Raw genomic sequence first — 18,280 nt, 5'->3', positions numbered from 1 at the left:
TTTAGTTCCGACGCAAAGTGAATCAATATTTACGCCAAAATATGCAATCTTTAATGACCTGACAACAGTATCGTAATTATATCCCTTCTTAATTAGTCTATTCAAAGATTTTGTTAGTTTCTGAGGTGAATACTGACACATTTGTGCTTTATAAATAATATTTCCATAAAAAATTGGATGTGAAATACCTGAACGCATAAGAAGTCTGCATACTGAGCTATATTTACGAATGATGGACTTATACCGATGATAAAATTTAGTAAATGTTTTGACAATTTTCTTCGTCACAACATGATAGGGTAAGTTGTACTCAGTTAGTAGTTCCGAAGTTTCATCGCGAGACGGTTACGAGGGTAGCACATGAGTCGATTATGTCAGGTCACATGGGTACACAGCGTACACTTGATAGAGTATTATCAGCTTTTTATTGGCCAGGTGTTTCGGCGGATGTTAAGCGATTTTGTCAGTCTTGTGACATATGCCAGCGTACAGTTCCTAAAGGAAAAATAGGTAAGGTACCTTTACAGTCTATGCCGTTGATAGATGAGCCGTTTAAACGCGTAGTAGTTGATCTCATTGGACCTCTTTTTCCTAGAACAGACAGAGGTAATAGATATATACTGACTTTGGTAGATTATGCTACACGTTATCCTGAAGCAATAGCTTTGAAGGATATTGAGACAGAGAGTGTTGCTGAGTCATTAGTAGATATATTTTCTAGAGTAGGAGTTCCACAAGAAATGTTAACAGATATGGGAAGTCAGTTTACGTCTAAGCTTATGGCTGAGGTAAGTAGACTCATATCGCTTAGACAGTTAACTACAACTGTTTATCATCCTATGTGTAATGGGTTAGTAGAGAGGTTCAATGGAAGTCTAAAACTGATTTTGAAGAGAATGTGTCATGAACGACCTAAAGATTGGGACAGGTATGTGAATGCATTACTGTTTGCATACAAGGAAGTTCCACAGGAGAGTCTGAAGTTTTCGCCATTTGAGCTTGTGTATGGTAAACAGGTGAGGGGACCTATGGCAATATTAAAGGAGCTATGGACTAAAGAGATAGACGATCCTGAGGTAAAGTCGACGTATCAGTACGTGATAGATTTAAGAGAGAGATTAGAAGCTACATGTGAGCTTGCTCGAAGTAATTTGGCGTCTGCATCAAAGAAGAATAAGGTATATTATGATAAATCGACCAAGCAAAGACATATGAAGGTAGGTGACAAGGTTCTTGTGCTCTTACCTACGGATAAGAATAAACTGTTGATGCAGTGGAAAGGTCCTTTTACTATTACTGAGAAATTTGGTAAGGTAGACTATAGAATACAGATGAATGGGAAGATTAAAACGTTCCATGCAAATTTATTGAAAAGGTATGTGGAAAGGAGTGACGTAGATGATTTAACAGTGGTAAGTTCTGCAGTGATAGATACGGATAGTGACCAAGTGGATGTTTATGATGAAATTCATGAAATACCTTTTACTGATTCAGGTGAGAATGCAAGTCATATTGATGTTAATCCAGACTTGGATGAAAATCAGTTATTACAGGTAAAGGAATTGCTGTTTTCATTCCCAGAAGTCTTTACTGATTCTCCAGGATGTACCGATCTTCTGGAGCACGACATTAAATTGTCCAGTGAAACGCCTGTAAGGATGAAACCGTATCCTATTCCATATAGTATGTTAGACACAGTAAATGCTGAGGTTAGTAAAATGTTAGACCTTGGAGTTATAGAAGCATCTACGAGTCCTTATGCATCACCGATCGTCATTGTTAAGAAGAAGGACAATACAAACCGATTTTGTATTGATTTTAGGTCGTTAAATAGCCAGACTTTGGTTGACGCTGAACCGATGGGAAATGCAGAAGAGATGTTTTCTAAGTTAGCAGGACATAAGTACTTTTCACGGATAGATTTATCAAAAGGATATTGGCAGTTACCATTATCAGAGGATGCCAAACCGAAAACCGCTTTTCAAACACCTAAAGGTTTGTTTCAGTTTCGTATAAAGCCATTTGGACTGGTTACTGCACCAGCTTCTTTTTGCAGATTAATGAGAATATTGTTAAAAGGTATGGAGAATATAGATAATTTCATAGATGATATAATCATCTTCACCTTAACATTTGAGCAACATGTAGAGGTACTGTATGAACTTTTGGTCAGACTTAAAGGGGCAAATCTTACAGCTAGACCTAGTAAGTGTTCCATAGGTTATGGTAGTCTAGAATGTTTGGGTCATTTTGTCGGTGATGACAAACTTAAACCTCATCCAGACAAGATTAAAGCGATAGGAGAAGCTCCACGACCAGTTACAAAGAAACAGGTAAGGTCTTTTCTTGGATTAGTTGGGTTTTACAGGAAGTTTATTCCAAACTTCTCCTGTATTGCACTTCCACTTACTGATCTGATGAAGAAAGGACAGCCTAGTACTGTTGTTTGGGAAAATGCACAGGAGAATGCATTTCAGTCTTTAAGGTGTGCCTTAGTTAGGTTTCCTATATTGAAATTACCAGATTTCACTAAGATATTTGTTCTGATGACTGATGCATCAGATAGAGGGATTGGGGCAGTACTAATGCAGTATCAAGAGAACTCCAAGATGCCTATTGCATATGCAAGTAGGAAACTTAAGAAGAGTGAAGTGGCTTATTCCACTATTGAAAAAGAGTGTTTAGCCATCGTTTGGGCTGTGCAGAAATTTCAAAGGTATTTATACGGTAGAGAATTTATACTTGAGACTGACCACCAGCCACTTATTAACATACTATATAGTAAAAAATCATTTCTGTAGATCACCGAAAGGGGAAGTGGTCTAGAACACAGTATTATTTTATTTAGGGGTTCACTATACACGCAAATTTTTATTATAGTCTTCACTTCAAGGTTAATCGAGCAAATTTTATTTAATAAGGCTTTTTACAGCTTTTTTTACTTTACTACGGGCTCATAAGGTTCTTAAATCTGATTTTATTGCTGTGTCCACAATAGACACAGCAATATTATTCTACGTATTTCACCTGTATCGGTTTGGACAATTCCATGGACTATTCCATACACACACCATTATGCTTAAGGGGTTTTCATATGTCATGTCAAGATGATATAGGCTATTTACCGTTGTTTGCCACAAAAAAAATCTGGTAAAGTCACTTTTCTGAAAAACCAATATAAATATAGTTAACATATTTATATATTTAATCTAACTGTGTTCATTGACCCGAATTTTCTAATGACAACACACACCTAAAATTCGTTTTGGTCTATTCCATGACATTTGCGCGGGAAATATTCATCAGAGACTTTTATAATTTTAATGGACGTTCATTTGGAAAATTTTACCATCTATTTTATGTCAACAATTGTCATATATTTTTGTTTTTCATACATTTAAAGGATCAACGTTATTTAAATTCCGTATATCTTCATTTGACATCAGGTTTGTACGCATTTAGTCTCTTCTCTAGTCTATAATCATAACTGAAGGCCGCGAAGGGACACGTGTCATCATGGGACACATGTCATGATGACACGTGCTGCACAATCCCACACATTTCACATTATGTAATAAAATTCTACTGTTTGCGATAAAAATATTCACTGTTTAGGGGTGTTGAAATTAGGTCTTACATAAATGATGCGTATCCGATCCGTGATTTGTATATATTTCAATGGTGCTCTCGGTAAGGCCAAAAAAATATATGTTTGATTATGGGTACCTGACCGATCCTATTTTGAGCACCCACCCTAAGCCATTTAATTGCCGTCGTAAGAAATAATCCAATCATTATAAATAGGGGAACTCTCGCCCCATGGACAACTCGGACCACACAATTCAAAATCATGGCACAAAAAATAAAATGGACAAAATAATAAAAAGAAAATACCGACCTACCTACCTACCCTACATATTTTGATGATGTAACCTTAAACAGACATGTTAGTTTTCTCGTTTGAATTGTTTTACATTGTCTTATCAGGGCCTTTTATAGCTGACTGCGGTATGGGCTTTGCTCATTGTAACATGTACAACAATCAAACATCAACCCACACTAAACTGAATGTAATTGTAACATGTACAACAATCAAACATCAACCCACACTAAACTGAATGTAATTGAAAGACATCTAGAGGTTGATATCAGAGGTGGATTTAGGGGGGGGGGGCTGCTTTTTGAGAAAAAAATTGGTTGCTTATATAGGGAATCACTGAATCGCGACTGGAGCGAGCCCTCTCTTAGGTCAGTCAGTGGGCTCCCACTTTAGAAAATTTCTGGATTCGCCACTGGATATACAGTATCGAACAGAAGATAAACTAGAGGCTCCAAAGAGCCTGTGTCGCTCACCTTGGTCTGTGTGAATATTAAACAAAGGAAGCAGATGGATTCATGACAAAAATGTGTTTCGGTGATGGTGATGTGTTTGTAAATCTTACTTTACTAAACAGTCTTGCTGCTTACATTTATCTCTATCTATAATGAACTTGGCCCAGTAGTTTCAGTGGAAAATGTTAATAAAAATTTACAAATTTTATGAAAATTGTTTAAAATTGACTATAAAGGACAATAACTCTTAAGGGGGGTCAATTGACCATTTCGGTCATGTTGACTTATTTGTAAATCTTACTTTGCTGAACATAATTGCTGTTTACAGATTATCTCTTTCTGTAATAATATTCAAGATAATAACCAAAAACAGCAAAATTTCCTTAAAATTACCGATTCAGGGGCAGCAACCCAACAAACGGTTGCCTAATTCGTATGGAAATTTCAGGGCAGATAGATCTTGATCTGATAAACAATTGTACCCCATGTCAAATTAGCTCTAAATGCTTTCATTTTTGAGTTATAAGCCAAAAATTGTATTTTACCCCTATGTTCTATTTTTGGCCGTGGCGGCCATTTTGGTTGGTGGACTGGGTCACCGGACACATTTTTTCAACTAGATACCCCAATAACATTTTGGCCAAGTTTGATTGAATTTGGCCCAGTAGTTTCAGAGGAGAAGATTTTTGTAAAAGATTACTTTAATTTAAGAAAAATGGTTAAAAATTGACTATAAAGGACAATAACTCCTTAACGGGTCAACTGACCATTTCGGTCATGATGACTTATTTGTAAATCTAACTTTGCTGAACATTATTGCTGTTTACAGTTTATCTCTATCTATAATAATAATATTCAAGATAATAACCAAAAACTGCAAAATTTCCACAAAATTACCAATTCAGGGGCAGCAACCCAACAACGGGTTGACCGATTCATCTGAAAATTTCAGGGCAGATAGATCTTGACCTGATAAACATTTATACCCCATGTCAGATTTCCTCTAAATGCTTTGGTTTTTGAGTTATAAGCCAAAAACTGCATTTTACCCCTATGTTCTATTTTTAGCTGTGGCGGCCATCTTGGTTAGTTGACCGGGTCACTCCACACATTTTTATTACGACCGCAAATTTTTTCAAAATTTTCGTCGTATATTGCTATCACGTTGGCGTCGTCGTCGTCCGAATACTTTTAGTTTTCGCACTCTAACTTTAGTAAAAGTGAATAGAAATCTATGAAATTTTAACACAAGGTTAATGACCACAAAAGGAAGGTTGGTATTGATTTTGGGAGTTTTGGTCCCAACATTTTAGGAATTAGGGGCCAAAAAGGGCCCAAATAAGCATTTTCTTGGTATTCGCGCTATAACTTTAGTTTAAGTTGATAGAAATCTATGAAATTTTGACACAAGGTTTATGACCACAAAAGAAAGGTTGGGATCGATTTTGGGAGTTTTGGTTTCAACAGTTTAGGAATGAGGGGCCAAAAAAGGGCCCAAATAAGCATTATTCTTGGTTTTCGCACAATAACTTTAGTTTAAGTTAATAGAAATCAATGAAATTTAAACACAATGTTTATAACCACAAAAGGAAGGTTGGTATTGATTTTGGGAGTTTAGGTCCCAACAGTTTAGGAATAAGGGGCCAAAAAGGGACCCAAATAAGCATTTTTCTTGGTTTTCGCACCATAACTTTAGTATAATTTATCTATAAAAAAAAATTATTCCTTGTCCAAATTTCGTTATACATTTGATTTATCAGCTCTTCAAGATTTCATTATGCAAAGTTAAATAATGTTTTTATTCGTTCATGTTCAGGTCATGGCATCAAGTAAACCTATACTATGTGGACCTTGTCACAAAGGGGAAGTAACCACTAAAGCTGACATCTGGTGTTACAACTGTGATGAAGGATTATGCTCAACATGTTTAAGTCATCACAAAAGATTCAAAGCAACATGTGATCATAAAACAATCGATATTAAAAGTTATAAACCCTCCATCCAAGCCATCAAAACAGAATGTGACAAACACAGTCAACAACTCAACTTATACTGTCCCAGTCATTTAATGCCTTGCTGTGATGAATGTATTTCCCTTACTCATTCAAAATGTACGGGAATAAAAAGTTTATCAGGTGTTGTAGAGGAAACAATAATTGAAAAGTCCAAGGAATCTGTAGAGACAGACATAAATTCTATCTTAAATGTTTTGGACAAAATAATCAGCAGCAAATCAGAAAACATAAAAACAGGATAAATTCAGTGTGTTAGCATTAAGAAATCAATAACAGAAATTCGAAAGAAAATAGATAAACATTTAGACCACCTGGAGAAGAAGTTATGCAGAGAAACAGATACCATTTGGAATCAGGAAAAATCAAAGGCAACTGATTTAATTTACGAAATTGAAGGTAAAACTAAAAACCTGAAGGAAATGAAAGAACATTTACAAACAGTCACAACAAATACTTCTAAACTGCAATCATTTCTTGGTGTACATCAGATTGAACAACAAGTACACCAATGTGAAAGATATGTTGAGGATCTGGAAAATGATGGAAGGACCAAAGAATTTGAAATGAAGATGAAGCAAAAGGATGAAGTAAAAAAGATACTCAGTCAGATAGGAACATTAGAATCCCTTGGAGAAGTGCTGGTTGCTAGAACAGAAGTAGTCATGAATATAGACACTAGTGTGAAGAGGGAAGCACAAGTAGAATCACAGGAGAAATCCAATATAAACAACATGACAATGAATATAAAGACAAAGATAGATATAAACATGGAGAAGTTCATTAGTGACATGATTTGTCTGATGGATGGTAGAGTTATAGTTGTTGAACAATGGGGTAAAGTTAATATATTTACTCCTGAATGCAAACTTCTGAAACAGTTACCTATACCTGATAAAGCCCACAGTGTTACACAGATCAATCAGAACACTATAGCCATAACTTTTACCCACGAGAAAGCTATTAAGATCTTCAATATGGAGAATAAAACAGTTACCAAAGTTATCAAATTAGACAAAAAATGCTATGGTTCATCTTTCTCTAATAATTCCCTGGCTGTAGGTTTGGAGAAAGATGAAATTCGTATTATAGACTTAGAAGGAAATACACTGAAGTCAATACAAGTTCAGAGTAAAACATCCCTGTATCACCTTGTTTTTTGTAATGTCAGAGTTATCTATAGTGACTGGAGAGGTAAAACAATATACTGTGTGGATGAATCAGGTAATCAGATCTGGCAATATAATACACATGATTTATCCAATCCAAAAGGACTTTGTACAGATACTTATGGTAACATTTTTGTAGCAGATAATGGATCTCATAGAATAATAGTAATATCAAAAGATGGACAAAAGAGTAAAGCACTGTTTATTGAAGAGAGTATCAGTGGACTGTATTCTCCAACGTGTATTTGTTTTAAGAGAAATGAGTCTTCAGGTTTTATTTGTGATGAATTTGGTAACTACTTAAGAAAATTCAGTTTATCTTATAGATAATATATACACACTGTGGAATTATGTGATATTGTTTTCCTATGACAATGAAGATGTTTAACATATCACAAGTGAAAATATTTAGCATAAAGTTTGAATGTGAGAGATAATTTAGACAAATGTATGTTTGTATTGTGTTATTGGGGTTCTGTTTATAAATGTCCATATCCTTATATAAGTGGTGATATTGTCTTTATTGTGTTGTTCATTTACTGTCTACTAGTAATTAATGCTAACACCTCAAATCCTTATATCCCTAAGTGGTGATATTTGGTGTAAAGTTTGAATGTGAGAGGTAATAAGGAAAATTGTATTAATGTATGTTTTTATTGTGTTGTTGGGTTATTAGCAATGTACTTTGAACTGATTGGGCAGAGCTTATGTTTTAATGTTTTAAATAAATTTGCCCCAAAGTGGGTCATCAGGTGCAAAAAGCGTCAATTTTGCCGATTTTTCATCCCTTCTCTTGACCCAGAAGACTCAGGGTTGCTGGTTAAGGTATCCAGCTGTAGCCTGCATGTAGAGCGGACCCTAGTGAACAAATTGACCCCAACAGTTGTTAGGTCGGAGTGAATCTGATCTTGACTTAGCAGTCTACAGAAGGTGATTTGGACCCAAAATACCGAATTTCACGATTTTTTGCCGATTTTAGACTTCAAATGGACCCAAAACCGGAAGTAGTTGTTTCCTATGCGTATTTCAATAATAATAATGATCAGTTGTTATATGGCCGTGGGTTTGCACTATCTTTGCCAGTTTTATGCCTCTGAACTTCTTGTGTAAGATACAGATGTGAAGCCTACCCCTCCAGAAAACCGAGTTTTAGCCAATTTCAATTTTCCAAGTCCGTATTTGTCCTCAAAATGCTACTTATTCTTGAGAAACGTGAATATGGATAGCCTCAGGTTGACGCAACATGCATAACTTTTAAAATAAGTATCATAAAGTGGACTTCTAAAAGTATGGAACGCCATTGGAGCCAAATAACGGTTATTAGGGTCCGCCCGTCAAATGACGGTCACCGCATGGTAAGGGTTAAGAATTCAAGAAAAGAAGAAAGGATGATTTTTTTACTTATTCAAGTAAAAATTTGTGAATGCCTAAAGGACATAACTAAGCCAATTTTTTTACCTATACAAGTTATCAAAATTCACTTCACAGGATCGAATCAGTATATAGATTTACCATTGTTTCATTTTCAATGTTGACATTCATTTCCTTTAAATAACTTCACAAGCAAAATGCATCATCATGCATTATCTATCTCTAGCTTAAGGGTTAAATTGAAGTTCATCATCAATGTTTTTTTGCTGCTTAAAGCGAATTCTTATCTCACTATTTCACTTTCATTATTAATTGAATAAAAAAAATCATATTCTGGATTTGTTATATATCTCTTACCTAATGGCCCTTTAATGTAATAATTCAATGTTTTGTAAATATATGACCTCTGGTTACTATGTAACCAGCTGATAAGCCAGTGATTCAGTTGCAACATAATTTATAACATACTTTTAGTCATTTCTTGTTTATCTTAATAAGAAGAAAGTAGAGAATGCTAGACTTATGAGGTGGGCATTAGCTCTACAGCCTTACAGATTTAGAATTGTAGCAGTTAAAGGTATAGATAATGTGGGTGCAGATTATCTCAGTAGGGTTTAGGATGTAAATATTACAGTGTTGTGTTTTATAATGAATAGTAAGTAGTGAAGACTTGATAGTTTTAGTTTTATTTTGTTGAACAGTCTAAATATCACAGGACTAGATTGGAAATGGTGACAAACCGTGATGTTGTGGGCAGGATATGTCGTGACATAACACTTTGAATAGGTAAGTTATGAGGCGACAAGACCTGATAATGATCCTTATTCATCTTTTAGGTGAGTATATGTCGATTTTTTGTAAGGGTCGGTTGGTATTTTATTTGGACCTGGTCAAGAGTCGAGTACTGTCCGGTAGTGTCGTTAGTATGAATAGTTTCTTTGTGATTTGGACTAGTTTATTTGTATTGATGGATTTTTGTATGTAAATCTATTTCTGTTTATATGTTGTTGTTTTTTATTATCAGTACTTCGTACTTCTTTTTGTGGGGAGGAACTGTCACAGGATGACTTTGGTTACTCACATATATGTTGTTATTTTGGTTGTTAATTCTATTTCGATTTGCAGAGCGTCAGTATCTTATAAATGCTATATTCTGCAGACTTCAGTGTATAATACATGTCCACATTTTACATTTAATTAATTAGGTAGTGTCCACTATTTACTTGGGCATTTACCTGTAAACTTGTCGAACGGGTTGAGTAACATGTGATACCTGTATTTGATGAGCTGACTATTCACTCTCAGGTAACACCTTAACGAGTCAAGGTGTATATATGTTTTGTATAAAGTTAGTTTACAATGTGGCGTGGACACACACACTGGATTTCTGAGGTAGGACTCAATTTATTCTTATTTATTTATAGTAGGGTGCCCAATCAACAAATTTTATCGATTTGCCTTAACGGAATAACATACGGCTATATTTTATATCTTTGGAAAGGGGATAACAAGCCTCATCGAAATAGCGTTGTCGTCGTTGTCTGCCGTGGTCACGTTTTTTTTAAATCAAGGTCAAAGATCAAAGCAAAAAATCAAGAAAAATGTACAGTCAAATTTAGATAGCTTATTTCTCCTACATATAAACATTTTGAGCAAAATAAAAACAACCAATTTAAAGAAAAATATCTTTTGTATCTACATCAAGAACTTATTTTATATTTTTATCGCCAAAAATGACTTTAGATTGACTTTTTTGCATAAAGGGGGCAAATTTGAAATTTTCAAATAGCTGTTAAATAACAGTGACCTTGACCTATTTCAACTTCTAAATTGGATTTTTAAAAATTAAATTCGGTACAAGTAAGATCTAAAGATTTTTTTTAGATCTTAACTTTATTCATTTGTCGAGAAAAAATTGTGATTTTCACGTCTTTTGATAGTAAGGTGTTCGTCAATTTCTAGGTAAAAATCAAATGTCTGTTATTGCGTGTTAAAGAGTATATATGAATGATTTGTTTCGAAATTAAAATCGAATTTGGTTCAATATAAAGCTCTGTGTATAGCTTAGCTTTACAGAAATAAAAATTACTGCAAACAGAGAAAAAGGGGGAGGGATAAAAGTTTTGAAAAAAAAACATGTATTAGAAACAAGTAAAACACCCTATCCTAAATATATACAGATGACTAAATGACCAACAATTCGCTATAATGTTAACATGTATTCCAAAAATATAATAAGCGAGAGGGTTATGAACAGCACCGATGTGTTTCACAAAAAATTGCCAACAAAATAGGCGTGAGAAACCAAAGGAACATTAAAAACTTATAAACTGAAGACAAGCAGACTTTAGCATGGCACAAACACAAAGAAAAACAAATGCCAATAGAAAAATTATGATCGAGGATAGTATTACCTACACTACATTCTATTGTCTCCTGTACATGTAGTTCCCCGGCCAACGTCAAAGAACATATAGCAGGTGGTTTTATTATTTATTTTTTTTACATATCTTTCCCCATTAGATAGATTATTACTATACAGAATGTATTTCCCACGATTTCAAAATTGAGTAGATGTTTTATTTATTGTCTAGAAAATATTATGGACTGCGTTATTTTCATTCGATATCTAACAATGATTTATAAGACACATTACAGAAAAATGAAATCACATACATCGTCATCTTCGCCGTCATCAATGTGTCTAACTACAACCACACGAGTATTTCACATTTTGACATATGTCATTTGCCTGACATGGGCATACACCTATACATGATAGAGTTTGTTCAAAGCAAATGCAACCCTTTGAAAACACAGAATTCCGCTTACAAGTAGAAACTAAATTTTGCAGAAATTCGGATGACATATGACATTCGAGATAGAAAGGAACAAGTCATTGCCCATTCTGCGATGTCACAATAAGAAAGGTTGGACAAATCGTTAAAATCATCTGTGCTGTCCTTCATGACTAAAACACATTGCGCTTACTAGTCCTAAACAGGGTCCAATACGTTGTATCGCATCATGTAACAGCATGGTAGAAAGTTTCAGATGGCAAACCCGAGACCTTTACATATTTCGTGAACAGGTATACAGAAGTTGTCGTTTGTTTAATTAATTTTTACGTGTGTTCTCATTTCTCGTTTTTTATAACGATTAGACCGTTATTTCCAGTTTGAATGGTTTTACACTAGTAATTTTGGGGCCCTTTATAGCGTGTTGTTTGGGGTGAGCCAAGGCTCCGTGTTGAAGGCCGTACATTGACCTTTAATGTTTTACTTTTTTAAATTGTTATTTTGATGGAGAGTTGTCTCATTGGCACTCACACCACATCTTTCTATATCTAAAAAGATGCGAAAATCTTGTATACAAGTTATAGTGTCTGTTTGAAAACCATAGCTCATGTGTATGCTGCATGGAGTGGATGTAAGGAACGCATAAGATTAGAACATCTGTATCTTGTGACTTTGTTATTACATGTATTATCCTACCCTTTGATTCCTTTCACACCTATCTCTTTGTCTACTTGAAAAGCATGCATATGTAAATCATGCGAGTATCTACTTCATCGGGCGTACAAAATAATTCTGAAAACCTAAATACTCTTTCTGAGCTGATTTAAGGTCCTTGGAAGTGCTAGCTAGTATATAAAATTGAGAAAGGAAATGGGGAATGTGTCAAAACGACAGGCCTGCTGGGTCTCACTGACTCAAAGAAACTTTATTCAGGAATTTGACGACCTTCTATATATGCCCTGAAACCCTTTAACAGACGAACAAGAACGTGATTCAGCTTTAAAAAAACGTCAGTTGTGTCTGCTAGTGTGGGATTTTTAGCAAGAATGATGCTACAACATTTTGTAATCATCAGTACGAAAATGGTCTAGGTCTGAAGCATCATGCAATAAACTCAAATCTTTCCGTGCTCCCATAGCCTCGATAAAACTTTTGTTTGTGCTTATTTCTCGCTTATTAATAGGCAATTCAGTAGAAGAACTCTGACATATAACACACTTATCCCATTGTTTTTCATGTCTACTTTGTTTCGGGCTTGATGTGCATAGTTAAAGAGGACTGTAAATGTGTGCCATATTCCGGGTCTGAAACGTGATCGAAGGATTTGATTTGTATATTACAATTATTACAACAAAACTATCAATAAAAAACACAATTAAAATTATAAAAACCAACAAAAAATATTTCCAATTACAAAACAATAATCTTTAAACTAACTGGACTATTCCAAATATACAATTTGACCATACAACAAGCAAAAAATAGAAATGAAGTTAGTGACAATAGTCCTAGTTATTAACCTTGTAGTGTAAGCTACAAAACGATTAACGGCACGAGAAAAGGCGCATTTGAAACAAGGCAGAATTATCACTAAATTTGTGTTTTAAATTGCTATTTTCTTCTCACCTATTTACATTACACAAAAGATATTTGGCACACATATGAACCATGTGTTATTGATGTAATCAGAGTGAAAATCCCGTGAAAGTAACAAGTAATAAATTTTCTTTTGCTCAAAATGTGGTAAATTTCAGCTAAAAAAATAGCCTTATTAAAATCATGAAATACTTATACTTAAATTATATAAATCTTTTCAGCTTTCGTTATATGATAAATTAAATTTTTAAGCTAAATGATAAGTACAATTTGAACAAATAACACAGAAAGCAATAATTTTATTTTTCGCGTTGAAGATGGTCTGTATGATGAAGTATCTGTAGGTACCCTAAGAAACCACACAATTTTGAAAAACGTGACCACGGGAGCATACGACGACATTCATGATTAAAAAATATAATGATTTTCCAATCGTTTGAATATAAATATACCCGTATGTTATCCGTTAACTTAAACTCATTAACTAGACGTCTTTTTCGATACTGGGCACCCTACTATTAATCATTATTCGTTCTAAAGTGTTCAGTTTTCTGCAACAACGCAAATATAGAATATTTATTTAAATTGTAATTGTAATTTTTGACATTGCTATTTTGTAACTGTCACAAGTTAATTAATGTTCATTATAATGAAAGTTTAACACGGTTATATATTTTCGGTTATAGTAATTATTCGAGTGTCGAAACCGTTTGGTATTTTAGGAACGTTTGTGTACGATAATGCAATGATGTATGTATCTCCATAAGTATGTAAAGTAATATGCAACGTATAAGCATAAATGTATATTCAGCGTTAAAAGCTGTATATTGGGTGTAGTAATTGTATAATGATAGTATACAATAAAGTCAATTATGTGACTTGTAAAGTAAGGCATTATACGATATGCCGTAGCTTGTATTGTGTAAAGTAAGGCATTATACGATATGCCGTAATTATTTGAGTATAAGTAATGCATTATTCAATATGCTGTAATCTTCTATAGATTGAACATAAGTAGTCGTACTAAGTATTGGTCATTATGTATGCGACATGTGTAATACATAAACATAATTATGTATATTTCTTGAGTATAGTATTGTATTTTAACGTACAGTATGTATTTCAATAGGTCCCAGTTTCGGGCTAGATGTATGTAGTTTGAAGTATGGAGATATGTTACAAATGGTGGTGAAACCTGTTAACAGTGCGACCTTCCATGTTTTCATCAATAGTTTGGCAACCTACAATATTTGGAGTCGAGTCTAGACAATAGGGCAGTCGTAATGTGTACACCGCTTATGTTGGGCCAGTTTTGTGTAGTTACCATAAAACCAAATACGTAACATTCCGTAGTATCGTTATCCAGATTTCAAAGCTAAATATAAAGAAGGAACAGTTCATTAAACATGGGACATTATTAATTCATTTGATTTCATTTATTTATATTTGTAAATTTGTACAATATCAAATTGTTATTTTGTTTACAGATGTAGTCATTTATTATCTGTAAGTACAAACTCCTAAGTCAGCTCTCGTCTTTCCGTGACAATTGGTGTCAGAAGTGGGATAAAACTACCTTGACCAAAAACTTTAACCTGACCGAACGAACGAACAGACGGAAGGACAGACGGACAGAAGGACGGACGCACAGACCAGAATCGTAGGTTGGGCATAACAAGATATATTATCTAATGTTAACTTTTCTTTTTTAATGTAAGAACATTCAATTTAGCTGATAACTTCTAGCAATAGGCTTTAAGGAGCATATGTCGCTCACTGGATATTTTTATTTACAATTGATGCATCAATTAATGCACCCGTTATACTTTTGCTGCTTTAGATGCAGATATATAAACAAAAAACTGCATTTATCTCTTATCTTTTTTTTATTTTCGCCATGTCTGCCATGTTGGTTGGCTGGCAGGATCATCGGAAATATTTTAGAACTAAATAGCCTAATGATCATTGTGGCCAAGTTTGGTTTAACTTGTCTCAATTGTTTCAAAGATTACAAAAATTTACAAAAAATGTTTAAAATTTACTTTAAAAGGCAACAAATCCTTATGGGGTCAATTAATAATTTTGGTCATGTTTACTGATTTGTTGATTGTACTTTGCTGAACATTAATGTTATTTAGTTTCAGAGAAATAAATCAAAAACTGCAGTTGACCCCTGTGTTCTAGTTTAGCCCTGTCATCCATGTTGAATTTCAGGTGGGGTTATCGGACACATCTTTTTTAATGATGATTAATTTTGAGAGATACACAAATAAACGAAAAGGAGTAGGGGCATTAAGGCATAGTTTTGGCCCAAGAAAATAAAATGTTTGATAACCATTTCAAATTGGCACATAATGTTTAGAAATGCATAGGCTCAAGAAATATAAATAAAAAACATAAAGATTTTTATCTGATGACGTCACAATTACGTCATGATATGTACTGTTTTTACAAGATTTTATGCAGTTTTCTGTAATTATTTCCCTCGAGGAAACATCCTGCGCAGCCGAGAAACAACAAAATAATTTAACAGAAGCTTTATTATATCTATTGGCATAATCTCACCAAGTATAAAGTTGTTTCTTGGGTGCGCACATACTTTTTCAATCTAAAATATGCTTAAAATTTGATGAAAAAACAAGGAAAATCACGAAATTCAACAAAATATGCAAATTAGGTCATGATTTGTTGCCATAGTAACTTGTTTGATGTCAAGTTTGTTTTGTTTTTCTTAGTACCTTATACCATAGTCAAGTTTTCAATAATTAAAGATTATGTGTGATAACTTTTAAATTTGCAGTAATTTTTGGGCCAAATAAGGGCCTTATTGCCCCTACTCCTTTGTTAAAATTTAGAATAAAGAACAATAACTCCTTGCAGGATCAATTGACAATCTTGGTCATGTTGACTTATTTGTAGATCTTTTATTGCTGAACATTATTGCTGTTACAGTTTATTTCTATGTATTATAATATTCTAGATAATAATCAAAAACGAAAAAATCTCCTTAAACCTACCAATTCAGGGGCAGCGACAAAAAAACTTGTTGTCTGATTTATCTGCAAATTTGAGGGCAGATAAATCTTAACCTGATAAACTTTTTCATCCCTACACAAAATTTGCTGTAAATGCTTTAGTTTCAGAGATATAACCCAAAAACTGCATTTTGCCCCTATGTTTTACGTTTAGCAATGTGAGCCATGATGGTTGGCAGGCGGGGTCATCTGTAACATTTAAAAATAGATACCCTAGTGATTGTGGCTAAGTTTGTTTAAATTTGGCCTAGTAGTTCAAATGAGAAGAATATTTTAAATGTAAACGGACGTCAGACGACTTGGCCTTTCGTTGTTGGGGTACTGACTTATTAATTAATATCCTTTATCTCTTTATATTCACTTTAAAATGCATGACTATTTGGGATGCTGTTTCAAAATGGTAGACCAACAATTATTATGAATGCTATCCCAATTATATATTCGAAATTTTCAGCAGACTTCTAAAGTATAGACGATGTTTTGCACATATATCATATCAACGACGACGACAGCTTATACAATAATTCTTACCTTGAATTTATTAGAAGTTTTGATGATCCGAGTCCACAAATGTCTTGAATTATCTCATTTGCACCTCTCCCTATATGGCCGTCTCGCAAAGTTTTGTTTATATGCTTCGTGTAGGTGTCTGATAAACCAGTTGAAACCTCTATTTCTGGAATTGCACGAATCATTGCTTTGAATTTGCATTTTTGCATCACTTTCAAAATAATTTCTTCCAAATTTCTTTGGATGCTTTCATGCTGGTTAACGTAGTCCGTACACGTAATCCTTTGGTAATTTAAGTAATATTTAAAAATCTGTCCCTTCTCATCAATTCCGGATCTTGTTTTGAAGTCTTGTAGAGTATTTGCGAACCATATCGAAATTATTTGACGCATTTTGTCCTCTTCTAAATTCGAATATTTTCTGTATTTCAATAAATCCAAGAATAACTGTTGAAGATCGTGATTTTTGCTTTCGGACAACAGTTTAAGAAGTTTAACTTGCTGCGTGGGATTTTCAAAAAGATCTTCTCCTTTTAAGGCATCCAGTAAGAGAGTTACACTTTTAAATGATATCATCTTTGATTCATTGCCTAATGCTGTGAGAATCCCCTTTTCGGCAGAGTCAACTAATTTCTTTGAATTCTCTACACATAAATTGCAAACACGTTGCCATATCTCTAAAACATCTCCAAGTGCTCCTTTACTACCTAGTGCTATTACTTCCTTGATACCCTTAAAGGAAAGCGATTTTTCAATTACACTATAAACATGCCCATATAAGTCATACTGTTTCATCACTTCAACAAATTCAACGTGGGGCATCAGAGGTAGATGACAAAATATTCGTTCAACAAGGGGAATTGTGCCATTGTCAGCTAAAGCAAAGTTATACAGTCGGTCTAATAAACCTGTACAATCAAGATGCTTTGAATGTTTATATAAAGAAAGTACTCTTTTCTTATCATCCAGCGAATTGTCTACAAGCTCAATGAAAACATCATTTCCAAACAGATCGTAAGACAAGTCCATTAATAGCAACAGAGAAGCCTCGTCTTTGTAAACAAGTTTGCATAAATGCTGCAGCACACGAGCAACCTTTTTAGCTGATTTTGGCGTTATGTCATTCTTTGAAGTTCTTGAACAAGATTTTAAAATTGTTTGTGCTTTCTTCACGTCCACGACAACCTTGTAATCTCTTGATAAAACAAAAAGGTCTGTAATAAGATGGTATATCAAATAGCAGTAAACGAATACGTTATTGTCTTCAACTACCATATCTTTCAGCACAAATTTTGTATCATACAGCCTTAAATCGCTCCGTGTAATACGAAGCGCAACAAACGGAGACATTGCAGTTTCTAACATCATTGAATCGAGTTGCATTATTCCTTCTCTTGTATCAGCACGCGAAACAGTGCTTACAATATATCTTAACATTTCACACAAAGCGTCACTATA

General features: G+C 34.1%; 2 protein-coding genes across 2 annotated transcripts; both read left to right on the top strand.

The window, feature by feature from the left end:
- The first annotated feature begins 371 nt into the window (after positions 1-371).
- On the top strand, positions 372-6,589 carry LOC134726629 (uncharacterized). Its single transcript, XM_063591041.1, has 2 exons — positions 372-2,690; positions 6,149-6,589. Exons 1-2 carry the CDS (start codon positions 372-374, stop codon positions 6,587-6,589), a joined length of 2,760 nt encoding a protein of 919 aa, XP_063447111.1.
- Positions 6,590-6,766: 177 nt separating this feature from the next.
- LOC134726628 (uncharacterized) lies at positions 6,767-7,843 on the top strand. Its single transcript, XM_063591040.1, has one exon. The coding sequence runs from the start codon at positions 6,767-6,769 to the stop codon at positions 7,841-7,843; it is 1,077 nt and encodes a 358-aa protein (XP_063447110.1).
- Positions 7,844-18,280: the final 10,437 nt, after the last annotated feature.

The sequence above is a fragment of the Mytilus trossulus genome, chromosome 7 (genome assembly GCF_036588685.1).
Source record: "Mytilus trossulus isolate FHL-02 chromosome 7, PNRI_Mtr1.1.1.hap1, whole genome shotgun sequence".
Lineage (NCBI taxonomy): Eukaryota > Metazoa > Mollusca > Bivalvia > Mytilida > Mytilidae > Mytilus > Mytilus trossulus.
This window is presented reverse-complemented; position numbering and strand designations above follow the sequence as displayed.